Below are 26,454 nucleotides of genomic sequence, written 5' to 3'. Positions count from 1 at the left end.
CAACACGCATTGGTCAAATATTTTCGACTTGAGACACTGCGGTATTTCGGACGTGAGTATATGGCGAAGCTTCCCGAACGCTGCCCATCCGAGTTGGATTCGACGATTGACCTCTTTCTCGAAGTTGAAACTACCTAACTGATATTTGTTATACTTAATAAAAATGTATATACTTAATACAAAGGGCTTAGCAGGATAGTCTTGGAAAAAGTTCCCCCAAAGCCTGAAACTTGAAACTGTGGTCAAACGATACTTTGTATAAAGATAGTATATTGTGCAAAATTTCCTTTGGTAGTCTCATCACATTTTTTTTAAATGAGTGCCAACATTCAACCTACGTAATCCCACAGTTTTGTCTATCTAGCTAAGTTGTAACATAGCTTAATTAATTATAAATAAAACTCTTAGGCCATATTTTTGGATATGGCAACCCTAGTCGGAAGCATGACGTAACCGTTTCCATCCCACAAGCCGCGCTCGATACCAACTTTTCATGCAACATCGGGCTGGTATTGTCCATCGAATAAATATGTTGGCTAGTTTAAATTGAAATTTGAGAAGCGTTGGGTACGAGTTTTGGTTGAAAGTTTGTATGTATAATAATACTACATGAAATGTAATTACGTAATAGCCTACGTCACCTCTTGATATTGAAGTGAAGGATTTAGGAAGACAGCTTTTCGCCCCAGGAAATTCTCTCCTTATTGTACCTCTCGCGAGAAATGAAGTACATGACTGATGGAAAACATCTTTGTAACGAAAATAAAATAAGCCTTGATATAAATATTTTTAGAATTCATTTATTTTCAGTTTAACTTTCATATTATTCACAAAATTTGCCACTACAGTTTGCCAATATGTCATATGGTATCAATTACCATGCCACATTAATTGCCTTTTGTTTGGTATAACATGATGCATGAATTTGTTTATTGTTTAAACATATCTACGAGTACATTTATCGTCATCATTTCAGCCACAGGACGTCCACTGCTGAACATAGGCCTCCCCCAATGACTTCCACATCGCACGGTTGGTAGCGGCCTGCATCCAGCGCCTTCCTGCTACTTTTATCAGGTCGTCGGTCCACCTTGTGGGTGGACGTCCCACGCCACGAGTACATTATATTACTGCATATTGGATACAGACTGGCTGACTTTGTTCAGTTATTTTCCCGGAATATTTTTATTATTCTAACTAGTCGTTGGTTTTGTTTAATAAATAAATAGAACGAAAGATTGCCATAGATGGGGAGAGGGTTAAGAACGATTGCCTACGCCTACAGCGTAGGCGGCGCCCTTCGTATCATAACGGCACCGGGAGACACCGAGGGTTTAAGTGGGTAGTCGCGGCGTGTGTAAGGAGTAATGTGACTTGCCTTAATGTTAGTTCAATTGTATTATAAAGCTGTTGCATGTTACTTTAACCGTAATTATAACCGGTGTTTTTGCATGGATTTTGACAGACTTTTGATGTTTGTAAGTAAGATGGTGCAACGAGTTTTACGGTGTTTTTAATATCGTGCGGATTTCATTACGGACGCGGGATTGCCCCACATGCGACCTGCATGTTTCGTTCGTTCGTTTCAGCCGAAAGACGTCCACTGCTGGGACAAAGGCCTCCCCCAAGGATTTCCACAAAGACCGGTCCTGCGCCGCTTGCATCCAGGTACCTCCCGCGACCTTCACCAGATCGTCGGTCCACCTAGTGGGAGGCCTGCCCACGCTACGTCTTCCAGCTCGTGGTCGCCACTCAAGAACTTTCCTGCCCCAATATTAAAAAGAACCCTAACTAGGCGACATATGTCCATTTTCATCAACAATCCCTAATTTTTAAGTGACCCCTTTGTAAACAAAATTCCTGATGTGTTACCTACCATAGAGGTTACTTAAAAATTTGTGATTGCTGGTGAAAACGAGCATTACACTAACAATCAAAGTGAAATGAAGACTGAGCAGATATAATATGATTCGCTTTCAGAGATTCATAAATTTGAGTATTCATTTCCTTTTGTTACGTAATACATACAAATACAGAGTGAGGGCCGTTTGTCATCAAAGAGACAAGGCCAAGGCCAACTGTTTCCACAAAAGCTGAGGGGAAACGAGGCGTGTAAATAATGAAATTATATTGGTTGCTTTTAACACGTGTCGTTTCCTCTCGTATTTTCCTCACTTTCGTGGAAAATTGCCCTTAAATCTACCTAACAACGCTTGACGTTTATAAAGTTAAACGGTTATATTGAGATATTATGAGATGGAGGTCTTATTAATAGTTGTGATGGCCGACTCAAGGTTCTGAGAATGAAACTTGGGTGTCTCGCTAATTGTCACTTTGCAGCTTGATAATCCCTATCACTACTAATATTATAAATGCGAAAGTAACTCTGTCTGTCTGTCTCGCTTTCAGGCCTAAACCACTAAACCAATTTTGATGAAAGGCATAGAGATAGTTTGAGTCCCGGGAAAAGACATAGGATAGTTTTTATAATTTGAAAAAGTTTTTCTGTTCAGACTAAATTCCATGTGGGCGAAGCTGCGGGCGGTCGCTAGTCCAAAATGTGAAACAATGAGTAACTAACATGCTTTACCAAAGAACTCATTAAGGTAGAGTTACATGTGCTCATTATTAGCAGAAAGCATGCCACGATATAACAATTGCTATTATAATATAATAGTAGCATGATGTGTCGAAACATGGATAATCATGAGCATACTCATTCGAGTTGTTTGAGCACGCAAGTGTTAAACATGCTATAAGTGAGCCCATATATTGTGAAGTGGTGGTAGGGCAAGTTATTTTTGGGATTGGGACGTGTATATGCCCTGGAAAGGGCCCATGAACTGAATAAAATATTTGAATTTGAATTTAAGCATGACATTTTATGGAAAGATAAAATGTCCTTTGCCTGCCGTGGAAGTTTTAAACTAATGCACGCCACACATCTAAAGATAAAGTAGTCCTTCCAAACTGGTGTTCGTATAAGTTTGAGATTGCGACCTATCGATCGATAACCGTAGTTGAAATTCCAAAGTAACTTTCGAAGACAAACTAAGCAATATTGAACCGTATGTTACCGTAATACTCAATTTCCACCAAGGCGGAGCAGGGCGGAGCGTAGAAGTGTCAAATAATCAAACAATTCATTATTTCCACTTCTCCTCTCCGCTTTAATTCAAAAAAAATTTACAGCCCGGGTTGCCAGTTCTTGTCCGGCCAAATATTGTCTTGTTCGGCCTGTTTACTGTTACAGCCTTTTGTTAGGCTTTTATGGCCACATACAGAGTCACAGAATAATATCAAGCGCACGGCATCGTTGCTGGGCAACCGATGATGATAATACTCACTCGTGAGCTATGACACGCTTGATTGCACGGTTGATTTACATGTCTGGCTTTTAGGGTAAAATGTCCGGCCAATGAAGCACAGAGTCCAGCTTTTGTGTTTTTGAACCTGGCAACCCTAAGTCCGATACTTCTCCGCTCTGCTCCGATCCACATTGGAGGAAGCCGGACCTTATGGCCTGGTAGATTCTACAATTACTTTACTACAACAAAGTAATTAAAAGTTACATCACCTTTGTTTACTGTCCCTTTTACTGTAATTACTTTGATAGTAATCTAGTGTAAGCACGGACGCTGACCAAAGTAATCTTTATGTAAGTTGAAATAGATGCTATTTTTCTTTGATTCTAACAATAACGTCGAATGTACTGTCTTCTGTTCCTACCTTAAATTAATTACACCACACAAATGAAATAACAAAGAAAAATAAGTCATTATATTGATTTATTTTGTACTATCGGCAACAGTGTTAACTGCCCATTGCCAGTCATGTCATCTCGTTCTATCGCAAAGAATTTCCATTTGATTAGAGCGAGAGCAAAAACGGAAATGGATAGTTAACAGTGTGGCCGTGTGTACTTACTTACTTAGTAACAAAAGTTTACCTACATGACGTGTCAGACAAATAATGCCCGTTTTCACCATCAATCCCTAATTTTTAAGTGACCCCTATGACAACAAAATTCCTGTTAAGTGTTATCATAGGGGTCACTTAAAAATTAGGGATTTATGGTGAAAACGGGCATAATGTCTACCATGACCATTTTAATGTTAATAACTCAATAGATTCACAATCCGCTCTTATTGTAAAAAATGCTGGCATCATGTGCTGGTTTTCTTTATTCAATCCTAATCCAAATTCGTCCGTCAACTGTCAAATTTAAATTAATATGTTTTGGTCAAAATATATGCGGTATTGGATATTTAAACATTAAAGGATTGAATATGGGAAACGGGCGAGCACCTCATCCAATCCAATTTCATTCAATGACTTTTCGGAACTTTCTTCGGGTCGTCCGTCTATTGGGCGTGACCACGCGAGGTCACTCCATAAATATACATGAATTAACCTTTTCACTCAAACTTTTTGTCCACCATGGTAGTCAAACTTGAACGTACTCCCTGAAAGTATACAGGGTATTAGGTAAATGGGTATATGAGCCGACACTAGCCCATGTTAACATGGTCATATAAATGGTATGGTGAAGTCAGAAAATTGATATCTTCATTTTAATTATTTTAATTTTCATACAAATCGGATTTTATAAAATTTATTTTGTATGAAAATTAAAAAAAATAAAATCATGATATCAAATTTCTGACTTCACCATACCATTTATATGCCTATGTTAACATGGGCTAGTGTCGGCTCATATACCCATTTACCTAACACCCTGTATAGGCCATTTACCACCAGACCAAACAGCCGTCTTCAATCTGCCGCTTAACTTTAATTTCACAGTTAAAAGCTCCATTAAGCTCTAAAAGCGTCGAATGAATACTGTATGAGACGGGATTGTTGTCATTACACGGTGTATTACTCTGATTTAATTGCTGAAATAAGAATGGAACTTTTTCAGGGATTAAAGCTTTTAACGCCTAGAGAAGTTATGAAAGGTCAAACGTCAAATTATACATTTTTATTGTAAAACAGCTGATAATACAACTACTTGTAATTTTGGTTAACACTATGTTAGTAAAGTTAGTCAATGTCAAAGTTAGATAATGATCTTAGAAATGTAATAAATGCGATTTTGTGTAATTTTTTTAGTGTAATGTGCTATCGATTTGCCATTTACCGACCTATCGATAAGAGAGCGACACAAAATGGTAAATGGCGTTACCATTACATTATAAGCTACTCTATTTGAATGGTAGGAGGAATGAGGAGTTGCGCTTGAGATAAGATAAGACTTTCAAGTTTCGCGTGTCTATTTCGTATATTAAACTAACTGTACACGCGAATTCGTACGCGTGAAAGTAGTTTGAAAAATATTTCCCTTTTTTTGCAACATTTTTCTTTACTGCTCCACCCCTATTGGCAACAGGGTGATGTTAATAGTCTTAAGCCTTCCTCGATAAATGATCTATCCAACTCAAAAAAAATTTATTCATATCGGACTAGCAGTTCCTGAGATTACCGCGTTCATACAATATTAGTACAGATCATCAAACAAATTCTAAATCGAATAGAATATAATGTTACATCTACGACAATCGTTTTGGGCAGTAAAAGAAGGATATTGCAGCAATAAAGTTCAATTTGAGCAGGCGACAGTTAACGGCATCATTTGGCTTTTGGACAACTGCGAATAGAGTCTATGATGCAAGATTGTCGTCATTACTCGTGGTTATTAGAGTCGTTTTAGAATCATCTATGTATCAATAAGACGGTTAGAATAAAAATGTGTGATGGTGACACAACACCGCGGGCGAGCTTTGGTTACCCATAATAACTTCAAATTACTTATTAAGTTTGTGAACCAAAACCTTCGTGTGCCTCGTGGCATATTTAATCCTCTCGCTTACTAGATAATTTGTTGATATAATTAATCAACGACCTAGTGAGGAATATTTCAATCAACACAACCAGTCTTGAAATAATAGTAGTATTTGTGTTCCATCAATTCGTAGAAACTTAGATTGAATATATCTAGTTATCGACGCCGTAGAGGGAAACTCACTCTAAAGCGAGGTTATAATGTATAATTAATTTCAAAATAATTCGAAGTCTACAGAACTGTCGTAACTAAAATGATCAGAAGATTGCAGCAATAAAGCTTAATTTTCCCTGGCAACATTTATCGCCCCTGTCATTAGGGAGTCTTTATACTATACGAGCTTTGAGTCGGGTTGGCTGGCCTCATTCTACGGAGTAATATTATGACGCCTACTCGCCTAAATAACTTTTATTCAATAAAACTATCCATTCGGCTTCATGTAAGAAAAATATCTACAAATACATAATAATATTCTATTTTCTAAATAGGTCCAATGGAGCACCGCTTGACAATGTTCGAGATGAAAGATTTAAGTAAAGTAAGAATAAGTGGCTCGCGATGACTTCCTGTTACACTTAGGCTGGGTTGCGCCATCTTACTTTAACTTTGACAAACGTCTAAAATCTATCAAAATCCATACAAAAAGCACCGTAACTTTAACGATATAAAGTTACGGTCAAAGTTAGGTGGTAGAACTCAGCCTTAGAAGTTAATTTTATATTTTGTACATATTTTACGCAAATAAAGACGAACTCATTTCATTTCTTTTTTTGCAGTATTTTTATGAATTCCGATCTGTGTATTAGAATTATTTGAAACACGATATTGTAATCGAAATATCTCATAGAGGAATAAAGATAATATGGCACAAAAATTATTATAAAAAAAGCCTAACGTCTTTATGCTCCAAGTTAAAGGTCAAATGTCGACGCTCCAGACCGGGTCGCATCCAATGATGGCTCATATAGTCTAACTAGCTGTGCCCGCGACTTCGTACGCGTGAAAACCCGTTTTCGCAACATTTTTCATCGTTGCTCTGCTCCTATTGATCGTAGCGTGATGTTGTATAGCTTATAGCTTTCCTCGATAAATGGGCTATCTAAAACTGAAAGAATTTTTCAAATCGGACCAGTTGTTCCGGAGATTAGCGCGTTCAAGTAAACAAACTCTTCAGCTTTATAATATTAGTATAGATACGAGCTTTTAAAGCCCACAAAAGAAGAAGATTGCCGCAATAAAGCTTATTTACCCCAGCAACATTTAACGCCTCTATCATTATGAAGCTTTGACTCTCATATAAAAGTTAAAATACTTCAAAACTCGTTAATGCAATACAATTATAGAATGTTTCAATTTATATTCAGTCTGCGTTGTTCTGATATCGAACACAATTCATAGAAACGTATCCAGTTTCAATACACTAGGACACCCACACTCTGGCTTTTAGGTACAGTTCCCCACAAAAATATACGGTACATGTGTTGACAAATATAAATCCACGCCCATGAACTCAGGGGCTGTAACAAACAAGGCGTGAAGCCGTTTTACATAACCCATTTCTCGGTTTTGTTGTGCAAATGGGATAACCTACTCAACATGCGTATACCGATCGAGTACCGAGTGACAACGACGCACTGGCAAAAATCACTGTTACTAGGTAACATAAATAAAATAAATGAATAAATTTCCCTGGACATTTAACACTACGCTTCTAGTCCCAAACTAAGCAAAGCTTGTACTATGGGTATTAGACAACGGATATAAACATACTTAACACATTGGACGCCACGCGGCTCACCGATGAGCCTCGAACAATACAATTTCCATTATGTCTAGCGTCTCGGCGTTCAATGACTTAAATACTTTTTTTTGTAAATACATACATAATATTATACATAGTAACACCCAGCCCCATCACAGAAATTAAAATTCATCATTTCAATTTCTGCCCGGCCGGGAATCGAACCCGGGACCTCTCGGAATAGTTATAATAACCGTTCCGAACCACTGCACCAAACGGCCGACTAACAAATGAGACATTTTACTGTACTTTTCCTGATTTTTAAAAGGTTGATACGGCAACCAATATTGGGTCGTATTAAGTGCCCTAAAAAGGACCTAAATACTAATAGAGTATTTGAATTGTCTACAAAATAATGTTTGAGGCTTTATTTAATTACTTCTATTCATAGCCAAAATGACAGCCGACGAAATACCTCTCTTACTAGAACTGCGCAGATTTTCGCACATCTTTCTTAAGATGACTGTACATGTTTTATGCAACGTCCCCACCACCCACCACCCCCCACGTTTGAAGCGGAACAAAGATTCTAATAATATCCAGTCCCGGCGCCAACAAATATTACGAGTAAAACAGAACTGCAGTTCGCTTTCAAACTCCTGAAAACAAGTCATTCTGAGCTTAACAGAAAATATTGTTAGCTTTTTAAAGCGCTTTTAAAAGCGCTGCTAATTTTCAGCTGCACAAATACCTAGTAATAAATTAACTATACAATACAGTGGCAATTCGCAGTGGTAACCCGTGTGGTTCGGGCAGAATATGTAGAATAGAGTCACTCTTTCTCTTCCCGTAGATGTCGTAAAAGGACAAATAAGCGAACATCAGGCCTCCCCAACTCGTCTGGCCAGTGCGGAAAATGAAGGCAAAAAACTCAATTTACCTCTGTTAAATTAGAGAGGGTCGTTGCTCTTGCAGCGAAGACTAAATCACCTGATGGTGATGATGATGATGAAATACCTAATAACAACCCGACTGAGTGTACACTCAATGTACTTATTAAACAATTCATTGTCTTGTTAGTGTGCAAATTGATGTGGGACGTGATCTATCTGTGAGCACGTGTTCACTAAACCTAACATAGCTATTATTCTAGCTCTAGTGGTATCTTGAAATGTCAATAGCAACTGTGCACTTTGCATAGGGCGTGGGTGAAGTGAAAATAGACTCACTGAACTGAAAAATAGATTTTCAGGCTATTGGAAACATTTTGTGGAAATAAAAAAGCGATCAGAGTGGTTACTGAATATAAATTCTGCTCTATTCGAATTAATGCTGCCCACAATCACGGTTAGTTCATCCAATCAAAAATTGTCTCATCAAAGCGGATAAATCAGTGTTTTAATAACATACAAATCAGAGGGTAGATCGTTTTGTCAGTTAAATTGGTTCGGTACGTATAGTTTTAAAGTCGAGTTCTGTGAAAATTAATGGATTAAAAATTTTATTTATTACTTGCTTTTGCCCGCGGCTTCACCCGTGTGAAATTTATTCTGTCACAGATCGTCATACTATTATATTATCTGTGATATTAGTAAGATATTGAACGATACGAGTGTTTTTTTTTATGCTAGACAAGTCAGGTATTTGACCGCAATCGCACCTGGTGTTAAGTGAGATGCAGTCTAGGATGGTACATATAGAGTGTGGTGAAAAGATAGTGCGAAAGCATCGACAAGACGGTTTATAGATTCTGCTTGATCAAAGAGCTATTTGGTGTTAATGGTGTTTATTTTAAAACATCTATTCTTTCCATTTATGAGTTTCTCGAATTTACTGAGCCGTAATTATATTCTTACAATGTTAAAAACTTATCAGTGAAATAAATTGAAAAATAGGTCTAATCAAGTCTAGTGCTCCCAAACATACTCTGACAGAGATGTTTGTCTCCACAATATTAATTATCTTGATAATTAAAAGCTGCAAACCCCTCATTAATAACTCCGCAGCTTCGTGGCTGTTGGCTAATCCTCCGATTAACTCACAGCTGTCCGCTATTTGTCAGCGTGTACAGCCTTGCTAAATATTTATTTTAGTTCGGCTGTCAAAGGCTTTGACGGGTTAAAAATGAAAATGATATATGATATCTATCTACAGAAACAAAACCTACACACAATCTTTAATGTGACATGCCTCTGTACGTAGACTATTTTTATTATTTTGGCATCATAAAGACTTTCTCGAAATTGCTTTAGAAATTGTTTGATATTTAGATATAAAGTACTATTGAATATTGAGTTTTTTATTAAAAGACTCTACAAATTACTCAACTCTGTACCTACTATTGTAATGTACTCTGTACTAGGTATAATAACAACAAACATCTCTATTAAGTCTTACAGTGCGCGTGGATGCACAGCGTGATACACGAACCAATCACAGAGCTCTATTCAATGCTGTGCGTTCGATTTGCTGCTTCACTTAAGCATGCATCGATGTGAATACGGGCGTGATATCATTAATTACTATACGATCACGACTGCGTAGGCACAAATGTCCACCCGTCACGCAAACATTTTCCAAGATGAAAGCTTTCCAAAATAACGACCTCTTTCCAGGAATCGTCCCCAACCTGCGGGAATTCCATCCCAATTCCAGATGCCTCGTTACGAAAATCCCAGTCGTTAATTCAAGATAATCAAACTGATTAAACCTTATACTTGGAACTAAAGCTTGATAGACATAATGTAACCATAAAGCCATTTGAAGAAGGGTAAGTACCTAGACTTAGTGGAATTCGTTTTAGGTGGCGAGCATTCGTTGCCTATAATTATTGAAGGTTGCTCGCTTGTTCAAAGTAAGAGTTAAATGAGTCTGTAAATAGGCTTTTAAAAAGCTTTTAAAAACTACTTCAGGGCATTAAGGTGAATCCATTACTGAGAAGGAGCGCAAGAAAACTTACTGATATTGTCAGCCTCTTATTCGACATTGTGCTTACCATGAGTTTACATTAGGTGTGCTCGTGCAAATGTAAATAAGATTGTACAGCGCCCCTATAGCGGCTACTTTCAACTATAATATTCATCGATTTTTTATACATTCTCTAGCGAGCACACCTAACGTAAACTCGTGGTAAGCACACACTTATTCGAGTGACGCGGCGCCACATTTTTCCACTTCAAAACCATTTTTACCCGACTACGGCAAAGCAAAAGGAGGGTTATGATTTTGACAGGCTATGTATGTATGTATGTATGTTCATGTGTACCCTCGTAACTTCTAAACTACTTATCAGAATTCGACAAATGACATATCATTAGAAGCGTCTTAATTGTCCGCTGGTTATAGGCTATATGGGGTTTCACAAAATCTAATGTGGCGCCCTCTAACGGACAAAACATACAGAGTAAAAAAATAAAGTTAAGATAAATATGCCGTGTTTGGTATCATTTGAAAGCGCTTTACTTGTACATTATGAATATATATATATTACTAGCGTTTGCTCGTGACTTTACCTGTATTCATGGGCTAATTGCATATAATTCACATCTTTTCGTTCATAGCTTCTTTGCTACTTATTAGTTCATCAATTTAACTTTTGTTAATATTATGCGCCACAAATACACTTTATCACCAAAACAGTACAAATAATAAAAAGTAAAAAAAACTAAAACCCAACTACGACAAAAAACGACGCTGAAAAAGTATAAAACAAGATTTTCAGAATACAAAACTTAACAAAGTTGCTAATGTAGTTGCATAGTAATTTTCATGTTTGGAAAGGCGTAGTCACACGTTACATATACCTACCTACCGTAGCACTTTAGCAACGTGTGACTGCGGTTTTCCAAACATGAAAATTACTATGCAACTACATTAGCAACTTTGTTAAGTTTTGTATTCTGAAAATCTTGTTTTATACTTTTTCAGCGTCGTTTTTTGTCGTAGTTGGGTTTTAGTTTTTTTTACTTTTTTTCACTAAGATGTTTTTAATGTGCTTTAAAGTAAAGACAGTTATTTGTATTTAGGGAGCACAAACTTGTCGCAAATACTTACGACGTGCTCTCTAAAACTGTCGTTTCGCGAAAGTATGTGCTTACATAACACGCGCTCGTAGCGAATGCTCGCACATCAAATTACAAAAGCAAATGCCCTAGATGAGTACCCTCCTCAACCTCATTGAGAAATTACCCAAATTCTGTAGTCTATCCCAAAACACTTGGAATGCAATTTGAAGGGATGTTTCAACCCTAATCACCGGAGATCAAAATGTTATTTTATTTTGAGTGTAACCTGCCCATAATACAGGGTGTTTGCGAACATTTACATACATTATTGTGTTTATCTTTGCAATTACGAGACAACGCATAGTATTAAGTCAATATGGCCAGTGATTGAAGTGTTTGACCCATCTTGACCCATCTATCTATAATTTAAACTCTGAATCTAAAAAAAGGATAGTACGAGTACATGTACGTTTAGTGTAAAAGGATAGGTAGGTAGGACGTGGGACTCACCCAGTAAGAACCACTTCTTAGGTACCTGATTACCTGTAGTAGGTTCCATGGATAAACTTGCCAATGTTGGTAAAGAATGATTGATCACAATACAACTTTCTGCTTAGAACTATGGGTTCCATCGATCATAAGTGTCAAATAATAATGGACAAAGGGTGTAATGACCTCCTGCATGTTTACTTTATAGAGGTAGTCAAAGATAGGTCAGCAGAAACTTATGAACTCGAAGAACGGTCAGTGCTCCATTTTATTCGCCCTACCTGGAAACGAGCGTGTTTTATTCCCTTTTTGATTGACTCATCTGAGAATCTTTTCTTTCAAAGATACCTTCTCCATTTTAAGAACTAGAGTGAAATGCAGAGATTTACTTACCTTCATTTATTTATTGCTAAATGTATCTGTAGTAGATATTTTTTCATGTAAGACAAGGCAGATATTTGACCGCAATAGCACCTGGTGTTAAGTGAGATGCAGTCTAGGATGGTACATTATCTGCCCTGGACAAACAGCAGCAGGCAGCAAATTCCAGTCCCTATAGTTGTTCGCATTATAAAAGATAGTATCTCAGGTGAAGGTAATAAATAATATGCATTATTATTAGTAAGCTTTTCCATTTAGTTTTCACTATAGCACAGTAACCTAGTAGTTTGCCTTATCCCTCGCGTTGATAAGAAATCTACCACAAGAATATTAACATTAAACTTTGAAGGACAAAAACCGGCCTTAGAGAGTAATAAAATTGGAACATAATGAAAGAAGTTTTTGAATCAAATATTCGAAAGAAATGCGATCATTATTCTTTATTTCCAACTTGATCGTAAATGTTTTCAAAGCCGGAATGATTTATGCGTAGTAAAAAGTGAGTAAATAAACTGAAATCCTGTGAAGTGCTCCAATCTTTTCAGTCAAACGACGGAATAAAAGAAGCCTTTCGCATTAAGATAAAAAGCTCAGCGCAAAAGTGGAAAACTTAGATTGGGAATAAAAACCCTCACTAGGGTCAATAAATGTTTCGTGAGCCCTACTGATAGATACCTATGTCAGGAAATATCGGGCAATGTCGTGCAACGTTGCCAAACATCTTGTTTCAGAAGTCAGCTGGATGAAATAACCAAATACCTACTTATCGTGCTTTCTGGCATGAGTATTGTGGAGACTTAGGACCAGCAATGTACTATTATTGGCTGAAGGGGTGAAATTAAACATGATACATTATACTATTTATACCTATAGGGTTGTCTTTGAGGTTGATGTACCTACATTTGAATTAGGTAGGAACATAACAAGAGTAGGTACTTAGGGTCCTACCTTTGTTTGTTGTTATAAATTTTATTTATTAAGGCTGTTCTGTTTGAGCATTTCTGAAACACCTTTTTGCAACTCCGTAATTTATTGGTTCAGTCTGAAAATAAGACTCAGTATTATGCCCTCATAAAATTACCCGCCCCAAGCAAACTTATTCGCAAATGACATAAGTTATACTTCGTATCTCTCCCGAAGATGATTACGTTTTACATGCAGCAGTACCTGGGATGATGCCGTCCTTATCACACTTTTAGAGAATATTTATTTAAAAATATAAGTTTTAAATATAATAAAGTACGTGTTTTGACTCCTCAGCACCGTAGTACATTCCGCGGTCCGCCATATTTCTTGTCATTACTTGTGTTGGTGTTCGTCCGACTCACACGTACTTTTTCAAGAAAAATAACTTAGCGTGAAAATGGGTAAAAGGAAACGATCAAGTAATGGTGATAATAGTGATATGGTGAAAAGTTTGTTAAGAAACCTCGTATGTACATAGACAACGACAAATTATAGTTTTATCTGATGATGATGAACCAGAAAAAACATCGTTGTCTCCATCGTGCAGTCACTGCAGATTTGCAGACATACATAGATACATATTTAAACCATTCTGGTAAGTTGTGAATCGTGTATTTTGAAATTGTTGTGAAATAATGTGAATAATTTCTAATTTTAAAAAAATGAATACTTTTAACTACCCTCCGTGGTAATACTTTGTGTCCCGACTTAATCGTGTGTGGATACTAAACTACACGTACAAAAATCGTGTTATATAAAATACATAAACATCCCGACGTATATCGTGTGTGGATGGTGCTTATCCCGGCGTATATCGTGTGTGGATACTAAACTACACGTACAAAAATCGTGTTTTACAAAATACATTAAACATTCCGACGTATATCATGTCTGGTAACATTCTGGTAAGTTGTGAATCGTGTATTTTGAAATTGTTATGAAATAATGTGAATAATTTCTATCTTTTAAAAATGAATACTTTTAACTACCCTCCGTGGTAATACTTTGTGTCCCGACTTAATCGTGTGTGGATACTAAACTACACGTACAAAAATCGTGTTATATAAAATAAACATCCCGACGTATATCGTGTGTGGATCCTTTATTGCTTATCCCGGCGTATATCGTGTGTGGATACTAAACTACATGTACAAAAATCGTGTTTTACAAAATACATTAAACATTCCGACGTATATCGTGTCTGGATGCTTTATTGCCTTTGAGCGTAATAATTATCCCGGCGTATATCGTGGTGGTGTGGATAAGACATTTTTAAACTGATTGCATTTTGCTTTGATTATTTTCCTAACGTATTATCTTATAACGTGGGTAGACGTATCAACACGTCGTAAAATAGTATAACATAATTATAAATATAATAATATACAATATACATGGGGTATTTAAAATTTGTTACCCTATCAAATACAAAAATCTTTATTGTGAAGTATCACTAAAAGAGCATACAATAATTACCTTCATGAGACGAAAATAACGGGTATTTTTCAAGACAAAGCCTTTCAAAGATTTTCACAAAGATCTAGCAACAGGTTGGAAAATATTGATTAATGGATTACCTACCTACAAATAAAATGGACTTGATGAAACATTATTTACTTTCTAAAAATTGCGCATAATAATTACTTCAACAAAGGCAGCAATACAACTTGAACATCTGATTCTGCTTCTGTTTGCTGAAGGTACGCATCCTTATTGCAACTGATTTAACCGAGCCTTCAATATGATTTGATGACCTAGCTATGTCACAAATGGAATTATATTCCGTAAGGTATTATAAAACCTTGAGCGATGCTGGCGGTTACTTTGTGACACTCATTAGAGAATCAATGTCAAGAAGATACGCTATCACAAATTCCATTAGCAAGCAAAAAAAAAAAAGAGATATCATAAAAGAAATTAAAACGAATCTCTTGTTTGGTTCAGATTTATCAGACCACTCGAAATGATCTATGACTAATATAATTCAGTAATACCAGCCCAGCACGTCTACAACTTATCAGACTTTAAACGCAAGGGGGGTATTGTGAGCGGCAGCCGCTGAGCAGCGAGTGAACCCCGGCCAGCCCAGCAGCCGCCGGCTCCGCCGCCGCCGCCTGCGCCGCGGGGCCGTCTCCGGCTAGCCCGAGACCCAACTATCATCAACCGAATCGGAGATGATAATTTTCTTCAGCAGATAGGCACCAAGGTGCTAGTAGCTGGTAGACTTAAATACTACTAAAATAAATGGCTTACCTAACATAACAAAATTAAATGATACTACTATTTTGTCCTGGATCAGGGTTATAAAATTCCATGTTATACTTATCCATGCCAAGTTGGAGTACCCCAATGTAGGTCACATACTACACCTGAGGGGAGTAGTAGGTATATTCGACAACTGTACAAAAACCAAATTGCAGACATAGATTTTATTCTAAATTTAGAGGAATTAAATAAATTCATTAATATTAACTATTTTAAAATGCAATACTACCACTGACTTTACATTATTCATTAGATAACAATATATTTTATTATGGGAAAACCTTAGATTTGAAAGACTCGTATCTTTTATTACCAATTGCAGAAAATGGATGAATTTGGCTTCGTTTGTCATGGAACTCCAAGCACTTTAATATTCAGTTGTTTGAATTTCTTCGTGATCGATCGTTTTTGTCTTACATCCGCACGGTGCCTTTTGTCTTTACAAAATTATTAAAACCAGTTTTACACATTTTGCAATCACTCGGCCATCTATTTGTACCAATACCTATACCAATTTGTACCTATGTATTGGAACGGTCAGAATGCTGGAATAATATTCAAACAACGGGAGATTTATAAGAGCAACTAGGGTAGAAGGACAAAAGAATTTTTATCCAATCAAAATAATAATGTTACATACATTTCTAAAATTTACATTTAATACGATAGAAATGAATTTAACTTAACAAAAGTGCAAGACACTAGTTATGAATGCTAAAAACTACAAAAAATATCATTCGAGTAATTTGCTTCATTCTTGGGGTTATTGACCTCAGCGTGCCCCGCCGTTAAAATTACGGCTGGATGTACACGAAGTTACCGGGAAAAACATCTTGGCACTCAATTACTCAAATAACTACAATAAACATTATAATGCATCTGCCAAGTATTTAAAACATAATTTAGCATAGTGGAGACTGGAGAGATTACATTGACACAGCACATCATGTACCGTGCAATCAAATGATTTGTTTCGATGCCTCAACCACTGGTCAACCTCAACCGCAATCGCGCAACGTGTAACAGCCATCGGAAATTGGTCCCAGTTACAGTTACTTTTACATTTAAATACCCTGGAATTGCTCGCTGCGCTCTATGATCTTGAAACATTTGCATCTCACCTACTTATTAAGAATAGACAATACAACGGTTATTGCCCAATAAAGAAAAGGGGTAGTATACAGCACACAAATTTCAATAATATTGCTCGAGAGTTATGGAATTTGTGTGGTTGGGTGTGAAAACGTGGTCACAGATTTCGAATCTCGTCAATCAAATATAGACACGTACTATGAATTTAGCAGACTACGCATTTACAGAAATTACATTTTGGTATTTCAGAATTCGTCTTATTTGCAAGTACATTTACTATTCAAAATCACCAATGTTCTACGAATGCATCTTGGGAGTTAGACCCTATTTCCGAAGTTATTGATACTTTCACATTTAATGTAACTCTCTACAGTTTTATACAAAACAAAAAAGAATGGCGCTAAGGGCATTGTAGTACCATTCTGACCTATACTACCGTGGTACCTATTGTGGTCAAAGCTCCTCGTTTCAAAAGTCATACGTTTCGAACCTAACAAAAATCTGTTGTGTTCGCCCTTCAGAGTTGATCATCCTCTCCATGCGGATTTAACCCTGATGGTCGGCAACTTATCAGGCAATCGCTGTTGAGGCGGGGCGCACCTACTAATTCTCTGGATATGTTAATGACATCTTTCTCACATAGTACATACAATATACTTCAGGTCTAAAATCATGGTTGTAATTCAAATTCAGCTCATTTATTGGAATACTCAACGGACAAATTCAATTATTCTGGTGTTAGTTACCTCTCAATGGTTACCGTTTGACTTTATCTATACTGTTATTATTATATTGCTACTAATGACTGTATCAAAAGTTTTATCAAAAGCGTGTTTCGCCTCAGACCGCCTAAATATGACACTACTTGGTATTAAATTATCATTTCCCTAAAAAAAATTACAGTTAAGTGTACCTATAACTCTTCTAGTTCTGGTTTCTGCACAGATAATGAATACTCCGAGTTTATCTAATAATATTACTAATAATATTTCATAGTATCCAGACTAAATATAAATTAAAGTAGGTATGAAATTGATGAAAACATTAAAACCGGTCTCAATTAATTTTATCAACCATTTATTATTGTACCTATATATTACCGTACATTATGGAAAACCTTGTACTGCCTCAACACTTAAATCTTACATTGACAGGACTATTGGTATACACACAGATGATAATATTTTTGTCAGTTACCAAAAACCACTTAAAAAGTGGTAACTCAGTAGAACTTCAAATTTGATAATATCGATTTTTATAGCGTTCATAATACCCGCCATTCCGGCTACGTCTGCGCCCACCGGGCTGGCGATAATTTAATAATAATAATAAATAATTTTAAATTGGTAAGTCATTCGTAACGCTTGCAAGCTGGTGGACCGAATCCTGTCAAGTAGGCATTTCTTAAATATTAGACTAGAAACTTACTTAATTTAACTTTTTGTGTGATTGTGATTTTGCTAACTGTTCGTTTCAAAACCATCATTAATTATTACAAAAGTAAACAATGTTTTGTTTATTAACTAAAATACCTTGAACAAGTTAATAGTTTCTACGGTTGTAATTTTTTCGATGCTCTAAACATCTGCATGTAAAACGTAATCATCTTCGGGAGAGATACGAAGTATAATTAAGAATCAAACGAACTTACCTGTGATGTTTGATATCTAATTATACGAGTGTCTTGACCGAAGATGATTACAGTCCCACCTCACCCGAGAATAATTACCCTTAACCGATCGAAAAAATTTGCTCTAAAATAATGACAAGAAATATGGCGGACCGCGGAATGTACTACGGTGCTGAGGAGTCAAAACACGTACTTTATTATATTTAAAACTTATATTTTTAAATAAATATTCTCTAAAAGTGTGATAAGGACGGCATCATCCCAGGTACTGCTGCATGTAAAACGTAATCATCTTCGGTCAAGACACTCGTATAATTAGATATCAAACATCACAGGTAAGTTCGTTTGATTCTTAATTATAGAAATGTTTAGCAGCAAGAAAAGCTATTAGAGTCGTGATTGAGCATCACAATACTGGAAGATTAGGCATTCCACCCTCGTAAAAGATAAGACGAATACCGCGCTAAATGTATAGAAAATAAATATAAGCTTTCACACATGAATAGGGGCGATTATTACTAAGGGACGACTGTGTTTGTATAGCAGCAGCGCTGGTATTTATGAATGTAATAGAGCCGTAATGTTTCAACGCATACTTAGTTTATGCAAATCGAGCACAATATTAAAGAAAACGAGTCACCTTTGAATAAAGTGTGGCGCTCTTTAAACACAGTAACTTATGATCTTCATATCACTTATGGCATAATCTTAAAAAAACTAAGTTAACAATAACTCGATATCTTTTGCCTGTGAAAATCTAACACAATTCTTTTACCTATACTTATATTACCTTGGCTAGCTAGATTAGGCTGAGTTGCACCACGTAACTTTAACGGTAACTATAACTACCTTGTATGGAATTTGATATATTTTTGACGTTTGTTAAAGTCAAAGTAAGATGGTGCAACCCAGCCTAAATATAATGAACGTCTTGTGAAATTATTAAATAGTCTCCTCTAATTAAACAGGAGTCCAAACATTTTTCTTAATTAGGTAGCACCAAACCAGCGTGTTTTAACAAAATGGCCGTTTCAGCGACAGATTTACCTTCAGAATAAGCACTAAAGTTTGTCGCTAAATTAAATTCCCTCCCCAATCCGAGGACAAGCCCGGGCAAAGTCATTTTGATGTAACGCTTGCTGCCTGGGCAATAAAGGATCGGAATATTTTTTACCTTTAATTACCTGACCTATAGGCCTGTAGCACACTGCTGGGCAGCTTGAATATGGCGCGATATGACCACAGCGTGGCGTTATCATACTTATCATATGGAGTTTGACAGACTTTTGACGTGTGGATTGAGCCTGTCAGATCTGTGAAAGGCTTTGTGATTTTGCTGGAGAGACACATAACGCAAAAGCATTAAGTATGTTAAAAGAGTAAAGTTAGCCATGTAGGTATCTCGGTTATTTTGTTTCATATACCTGGTGGGAAAAGAAGAACAACAAAGTCGTGGACCTTCAGAATTAACCCTTTTCTCAACCAATTCTGACATCAAACTTATGAATTACCTAGTGATAAAGGGTTTAAAAGGCTCCGCTGTCCAAAAACGATCTTTCTCGTCTCCTTCCTTCCTTGGCACCCTGTATTTATAATAAACTGCCACAGGGTATAAGAAATAAGGAGGACTTATTCTCGTTCAGGGAATGTCTTCATAAGTTGTTGGTAGATAAGGCGTATTATTCGATTAGCGAATTCCTCCTGGACAGTTTCATGTGTTTGTAATGTATGTAGTCCAAATCTAATACTTTTGACATACCAAGTACAATGTAGTTGACATTATATAGCTAGGTAATTTTAGTATTTTTAATTTATTATTTTTGAATTGACATTAATGTAATTATTGACCCTGAGTTGTGGGTAGCGTGGGGTCATTGGACAAAATTCTACGTGCTCACGGACCAGGCTTTATCTTCCATAATTATAATATGTAAGTCCAGTATCTTCTACATAATAGATGTGCACCCACTATCTACCTTTACCTTACCTTTACTTTACCTTCGACTTAGAAATGATGTAACGAAATAGACGTGATTGCAATTAACCTTAAATCGTAGGTTATGTCACAAGGTTTATAATTTCAAGCATACCTAATATACATTAGTCAAATGATTAATTAGTATTAATAATGTCCTATTTGGAAGTAAGGTAGTCCTGGTATAGTCGGAAAATGTGTCAGTTACGTCATGCTTAGGCATGTCTTGCTTAGGCATCTGTGTTAGAACTTTATTCATGCTTGTTAAATCTTAAACCCTATCCACTTGCAATAAAGGTACTTATTGCTTACTGTATTATATAGTAGTGTAGAATATACACAAATATGTATATTAGTAGGTGTCATTGATGGCTTTAACAGAGCTCTCGTGCAATTTGTGTGAGAGTGGATTCTGCAAATGGATTCAATTAATTTACTTATTGATTCTGTCATCCAATAGAAAGGTACGAGTACCTACATAGTAATATCAAACTAAATATATTCGAAATATGGTATCCAGCTTCTTTATTTGGCATACCTAGTTCAAAGGCATAGATAAGAAATAACGTTTATTGCTAAATATTAAAGATAATATTTGTATTTTCCCGACATAAACTTTTTTGTATTAAATAAGTACATTTTAGTACATATGAAAATGTTTAGTACAACAACATTATCAAAAAAGAAACAAAACAATTTATCATTTAGCTTTATCTTTTGACTCTACTAACTTTTGTAGAGTTAGTAGAGACGTCTTATATATCCGATCAATTTAACAAAAAACGTTTCAACTCTTCATTAACTTGATTCGTCGATCTATCTGGAAAATAATACTAAGAAGAATATTTTTAGAAAAATCTGGCTTTTAGGTCGAAAGTCTAATCTACCACCGCCACTCCAAAGAAATAAACAAAAGCAAACCTTCCCAATGAAAACAAGTACCAAAACGGTTTATTTGCACAAGAAAATTCTAACACGGTTAATTTAACTGAGACCCAAGTCCTATTCAAACGAAAAAAGGGTTGGGTAAAGATAGATGGATACACTCTCCCACAATCACTCGTATAGATCAATATGGGTGCGTTTTTGACTCTATCAATGCAAACTGAAAGGAGTCAATAATTTTCAACTTTCAACTTATTCTAGTAAAGTTATTAGGCTATAAGTATTGTAAAAGCTCTGAGCAATCTTTAGAGCTTTTAATATCGCTCTCGTAATAATAGGTACTGAAGCCTTATATGTATAGGTACTGAGGCATAAAGTACATTAAGCTAAGCGCAGTGGCATTTGCCATTTACCTAATATAATGTAGAGCGATCGTAACAGCTAAATGGTTAATAGAAGATAAATAAATATGGTGCCATTATAAAAGTAATATTTTAATACTTTAAAATGTTAAATTGATACCATAGATACATCCTAGACTGCATCCCACTTTACACCAGGTGCGATTTGGTCAAATACCTGCCCTGTTATGCATAAAAAAAAATACTAATTCTTCAGTTCTTAAGATCTTAAGAAGAAGAAGTTCTTAAGATCGTTCTGAACCAATACTTGCTTGTAAGTGTAGTTTGCGTTAGGAGATACATATTTATGTACTACAAAAATGTGAGGTCTAATGTCTATGCTGGCACTGAACGTACTTTACGTACACACGTACTGTAAAACTACTAGTACATAGTTTTACCCACGTAGCCGAAATAAATCCTCCTTATACGAATTAGTGACTGAACCAGACCGCCCTTATAAATCGCGTCTGTCAACGCTACGTCGATAAATAATAATCCCACTGAAACATAATAATAAATCCGAGCACAGCCGTTCCAATCTGAACCCTATTACAGGAGGATAAAGTCCTCGAACCTTCACCTGGCAATTCGCTTCACCTTTGTGAGCATACCCTCCCTCGCCGCTTCATACGATTCAATAACCGTAATTTGGTAATGTTCGAATTTCAGCGTTCTTCGATAAAAAGAGGTTATCGAATCGAAATAACGGTGAAAATATTAATTAAAATGTAAATATGCTTATTTACATTTACATACAACATCAATCTTTTAAACTGCGATCTCCAACCCGCCTGCCAAGCGTGGAGGTTATGGCAAAACCCTCCACTATAGTGGAGGAGGCTCATAGTCCAGCAGTGGACTGTAAAGGGCTGTTGATGATGATGATGATGAAATATGCATCATAAATAAATGTCCATCTGCCGATCTCATAATTAAATTAAGCCTGATTTTCAGGTAGCTGATTTTATCTTAAGAAATGAAATCGATTTCATTTCATTTGACTTGAACCCACAAAAAGACCGAAAGATAAAAGTAGCTTATAAAAACAACTAGTAAATAACATGTTTGAACAAGAAAGGCACTATGATGTTGAAAATGAACACTTACCGCGCACTCCGGCTCCAAGATGTAAGATCCATTGCTGAAGTACTTCTTCGGGCACTCAGACCAGGGCAGCTCCGCCTGGAAGCTCTGCGCGAAGTAGAACAGGCACCAGGCTATGATCGAGTTGTAGTACAGCGCCACGTTGAACGACACCACCGCAGAACTGATCCCAATGCCCCCCAGGTAGGGAGACACCTGGTGCCACACGCCGATAGCCCCCTTCCTCAACCTCTGCCCAATCGCCAGCTCCAAATAAAATATCGGAATCCCCTCGATAGCCAACATCACGAAATACGGAATCAAAAACGCTCCGCCTCCGTTCTTCTGAGCCAAATACGGGAATCTCCACACGTTGCCCAAGCCGACGGCATATCCAACAGTCGCCAGTAAGAACGTCAGCTTGCTGTCCCAAGATTCTCTCTCAACCCCTCCTCCTTCAGGCTTCAAGTTGCCTCTCTCTTCCACCGAGCTGGCTTTGCTTGTAGGCGTGTCGGGGGACCGTCTATTCGGGCTGGTGTCCTCAAAAGCCTCGTTGGTGGCTCCATACATGACATGGGCGCGGTGCGACGGATGCCCATTCTCCATGGTCACCAGTCTCCCACGCAACTCCTTCATCTCCATCCGATCTATCGAACGCTGGGCATACAGGTCCCGCGAACTCTGTCGCCTCATCAAATGTGCCGTATTCGCCATTTTATCTCTTCCAATTAACCTATTAAACCTCTAATTAAACCTTACTTTAATTATTGTCGTAAGCTTTATTGTCATTTTATTTCTAAATACTTATCTCTAAAAGGACTCGTTATCAGAATCGTGACACGCGATGAGAACCATTAAAACGTGAATAAAGGTTATGGTGATTTGTATTATGTCAGACCTGATTGATATTATTGATTGACTGAACATTTTACACGGACACTGTTTAATGATTGATCACTGATATCAGATAAGATCGATTTTAGTTATTTTTCACTGGGTTTCACATTATTTTGAGGATTTTTTTGTGAGATCGGGTGGCGAATGGCGTCCGTCCTGGAGGCAGGACGTCACTGGCGGGAAAACCATGGGGTGAGTGAGCGGGTTTAGGGCGCATGCGCGTCAAAATCGCCTTTGTTGAACTTACACCCACATTTTGAAGGGATTTAAGCCCGTTGCAATCACGGCCGAGGACCAGCATGAAGTAATGCTTGTAAACGAAAGTCAGAAGCCATTAGCCTTAATTTGTGGGAACGATGTACTGTTTCAAGTGGGGGTTAAAGTTGGAGCACTTCGAATTCCAAGTCTCCGGCGGTCACTGAGGGTCGTAGAATTTTACGCTAAGTAATCCGTTAACCCTACTAATATGTAGGTACACCCTACAGCCGTGTCTCAAGCTCTTATTAGAGGACAGTCAACAAAAAAGTACATAAAAATAACCAAATATTTTGTCTTTGACAAAACAAGAAACCGTATTCACTAGTGGCAAATAAAGGGGAAGAGACCTCAAAAAATTCAAGGTAATGAAGTCAAGCGTTTTAAAGATAAAAAAATACTTTGTGGGTACTTTTTTGTAGTATTAATTAGTCGTTAGTAAAAGCTCTACATCTACAAAAGAAAGAACCTTGACTCTCCCTCCAGAGGCCTGGGAAAAGGCTTGACAAGCCAGCCGCTATAAATAATGACTCATCTAAAATCACAACTAAAACATTTTTAATTGACTTTTGGACGGCAAAAGTTTGATAAATTACCCTATAAAAAGCTTCGCTGCTGTCCGTACGTGAGCCAGCGAAATATAATGGAGGGACATTGATTTATTATGAGAAAATAAATTGAGGCCGAGATTTATATTAGGGGCCCTGATCCACATTCTTCATACACGTATATTACCTATAATGCTATAATTCATGTCTTATTAACATCACATTATGTAACGGTAATCAAACGTTCTCCTTTTTTAAGTCGGGTATACGCCAGACCACCTACCACCTATCTAGTCACGTCACCATCCATTGCCTTTTCTGAATTCATTCACAGACTAATACCCGTTTTCACCATCAATCCCTAATTCTTAAGTGACCCCTGTGGTAACAAAAAACAGGACTTTTGTTTACATAGGGGTCACTTAAAAATTAGGGATTGATGGTGAAAACGGGCATAAGTATTTTGTCACCGTTTTTTAAACGTACCTACTTAACTGTCTGTAAATTATTGGCCTGACTAGGAATCAAACCTGGGGTTGCTGAATGTAAGACGATAACCCAAGTGGTGTTATCCACATGCTCTATTATGATATTTTTGTTCACAATAAAATTTGTTTACTTAACACTAATCAAAGTCATATTATTTTAGCAAGTAGGCTTTTTTAAAAAGCACTTTTACACGTCCCAGTATTAACCCTACCACTGCTATAAAATACAAATCGCCTAGAACTACCTACCTAAATACTTTTCAGTTCAGTTGACAAGGGTAATACAGTTATTTTAGGTCACAGAGCTATTAATTGACTGTTCATAACTGCCAATTTGAATTCAAAGCACGTAACAATATGTAGTGCCAATTTGTGGATATAAACTCTACGAATAGTTTGATAACTCGAAAGTTTATCAACACGGAAAGTCAATAATTATCTTAGGGTATCTTTGAGGTAGGTAAATATTTGATTTTGACGGCCTGTGGTATGTAAATTCAAGCGTAAGGTGTTTCGATTATTTTGATTTATCTTATCGGAACTTACGTCATTTTCTTTATAACCCAAAAAAATCAATCACAACAATATGTTCAGGCGTAAAACTCTACATATTTGACGATTTGTGTGTGGCAAAGAGACTTAAAGAAAATGCCAGTGTGTGGTAATTATAAACCCAAAGCCAGTGAATTAAAAACCACTTTAGAGCAAAGTGTGTTAAAAAGGGTTTTGTAAGTAAATAAGTGTTTTAAATTATGAATTTTCATAAAAAGTCTCTCCAGTGAACAATATTTAATTTGGCACCGGGCCAGCCTCACACACAGCGTGGGAAGTCAACCTCCCTAGGTTGTGAAAACATTTCTTTTGCTAGTATTTTTCGGGGCTACAGCTGAAAAATTCGGGACTTTTGAACGAACATTCGCAGGCAGTATGAATTGGTTTTTCTGTGACGTCACGTTGTTTGTCGTCATTTAAAATCGGTGCTATATTTTAAAATACTTAACTAAAAACTTGGCATAAAACTTTTTGAACTTACTTAATCACCATTAATTCTTGTAGACACAAAGGGTAAAATCTACATAATGGACGTTCCAAAACTGGGACAATAAGTATCGTTTTCTTCTACAAATAAGTTACTGAATTTACAAAAGGTTACTTTTGTTTACGACTGTCCCAAGGCCTTATTGAAAACTTACTTTCCGCCCGCGGCTTCGCCCGCGTGGAATTTTGTCTGTCACAGAAAAACTGTTTCAGAACCCAGGATAAAAACTGTCCTATGTCCTTTCCCGGGACTCAGACTATCTCTATGCCAAATTTAATCAAAATCGGTTCAGTGGTTTAGGCGTGAAAGCAAGACAGACAGACAGAGCATTTATAATATTAGTATAGATAGTATAGATTAGATGCAAAAACAGGGTTCGAAAATATCCGATATTTATGATATATATCCGATATATATCGGATATATATCATAAATATCCGATATTTATGATATTTATCAGATATGTA

The 26,454-nt window shown here is 36.7% G+C and overlaps 1 protein-coding gene across 1 annotated transcript in view; it reads right to left on the bottom strand.

Annotated features, from left to right (window-relative positions):
* Positions 1-23,615, bottom strand: part of LOC135077342 (sodium-dependent neutral amino acid transporter B(0)AT3) — a 41,839-nt gene extending 18,224 nt beyond the window's left edge. The window contains exon 1 of the mRNA XM_063971868.1: positions 22,785-23,615. Coding sequence (XP_063827938.1) covers positions 22,785-23,474 — 690 coding nt within the window. The 5' untranslated portion in view covers positions 23,475-23,615. The remainder of the gene's footprint in view (positions 1-22,784) is intronic.
* Between the last annotated feature and the right edge of the window lie 2,839 nt (positions 23,616-26,454).

The sequence above is a fragment of the Ostrinia nubilalis genome, chromosome 13 (assembly GCF_963855985.1).
Source record: "Ostrinia nubilalis chromosome 13, ilOstNubi1.1, whole genome shotgun sequence".
Lineage (NCBI taxonomy): Eukaryota > Metazoa > Arthropoda > Insecta > Lepidoptera > Crambidae > Ostrinia > Ostrinia nubilalis.
This window is presented reverse-complemented; position numbering and strand designations above follow the sequence as displayed.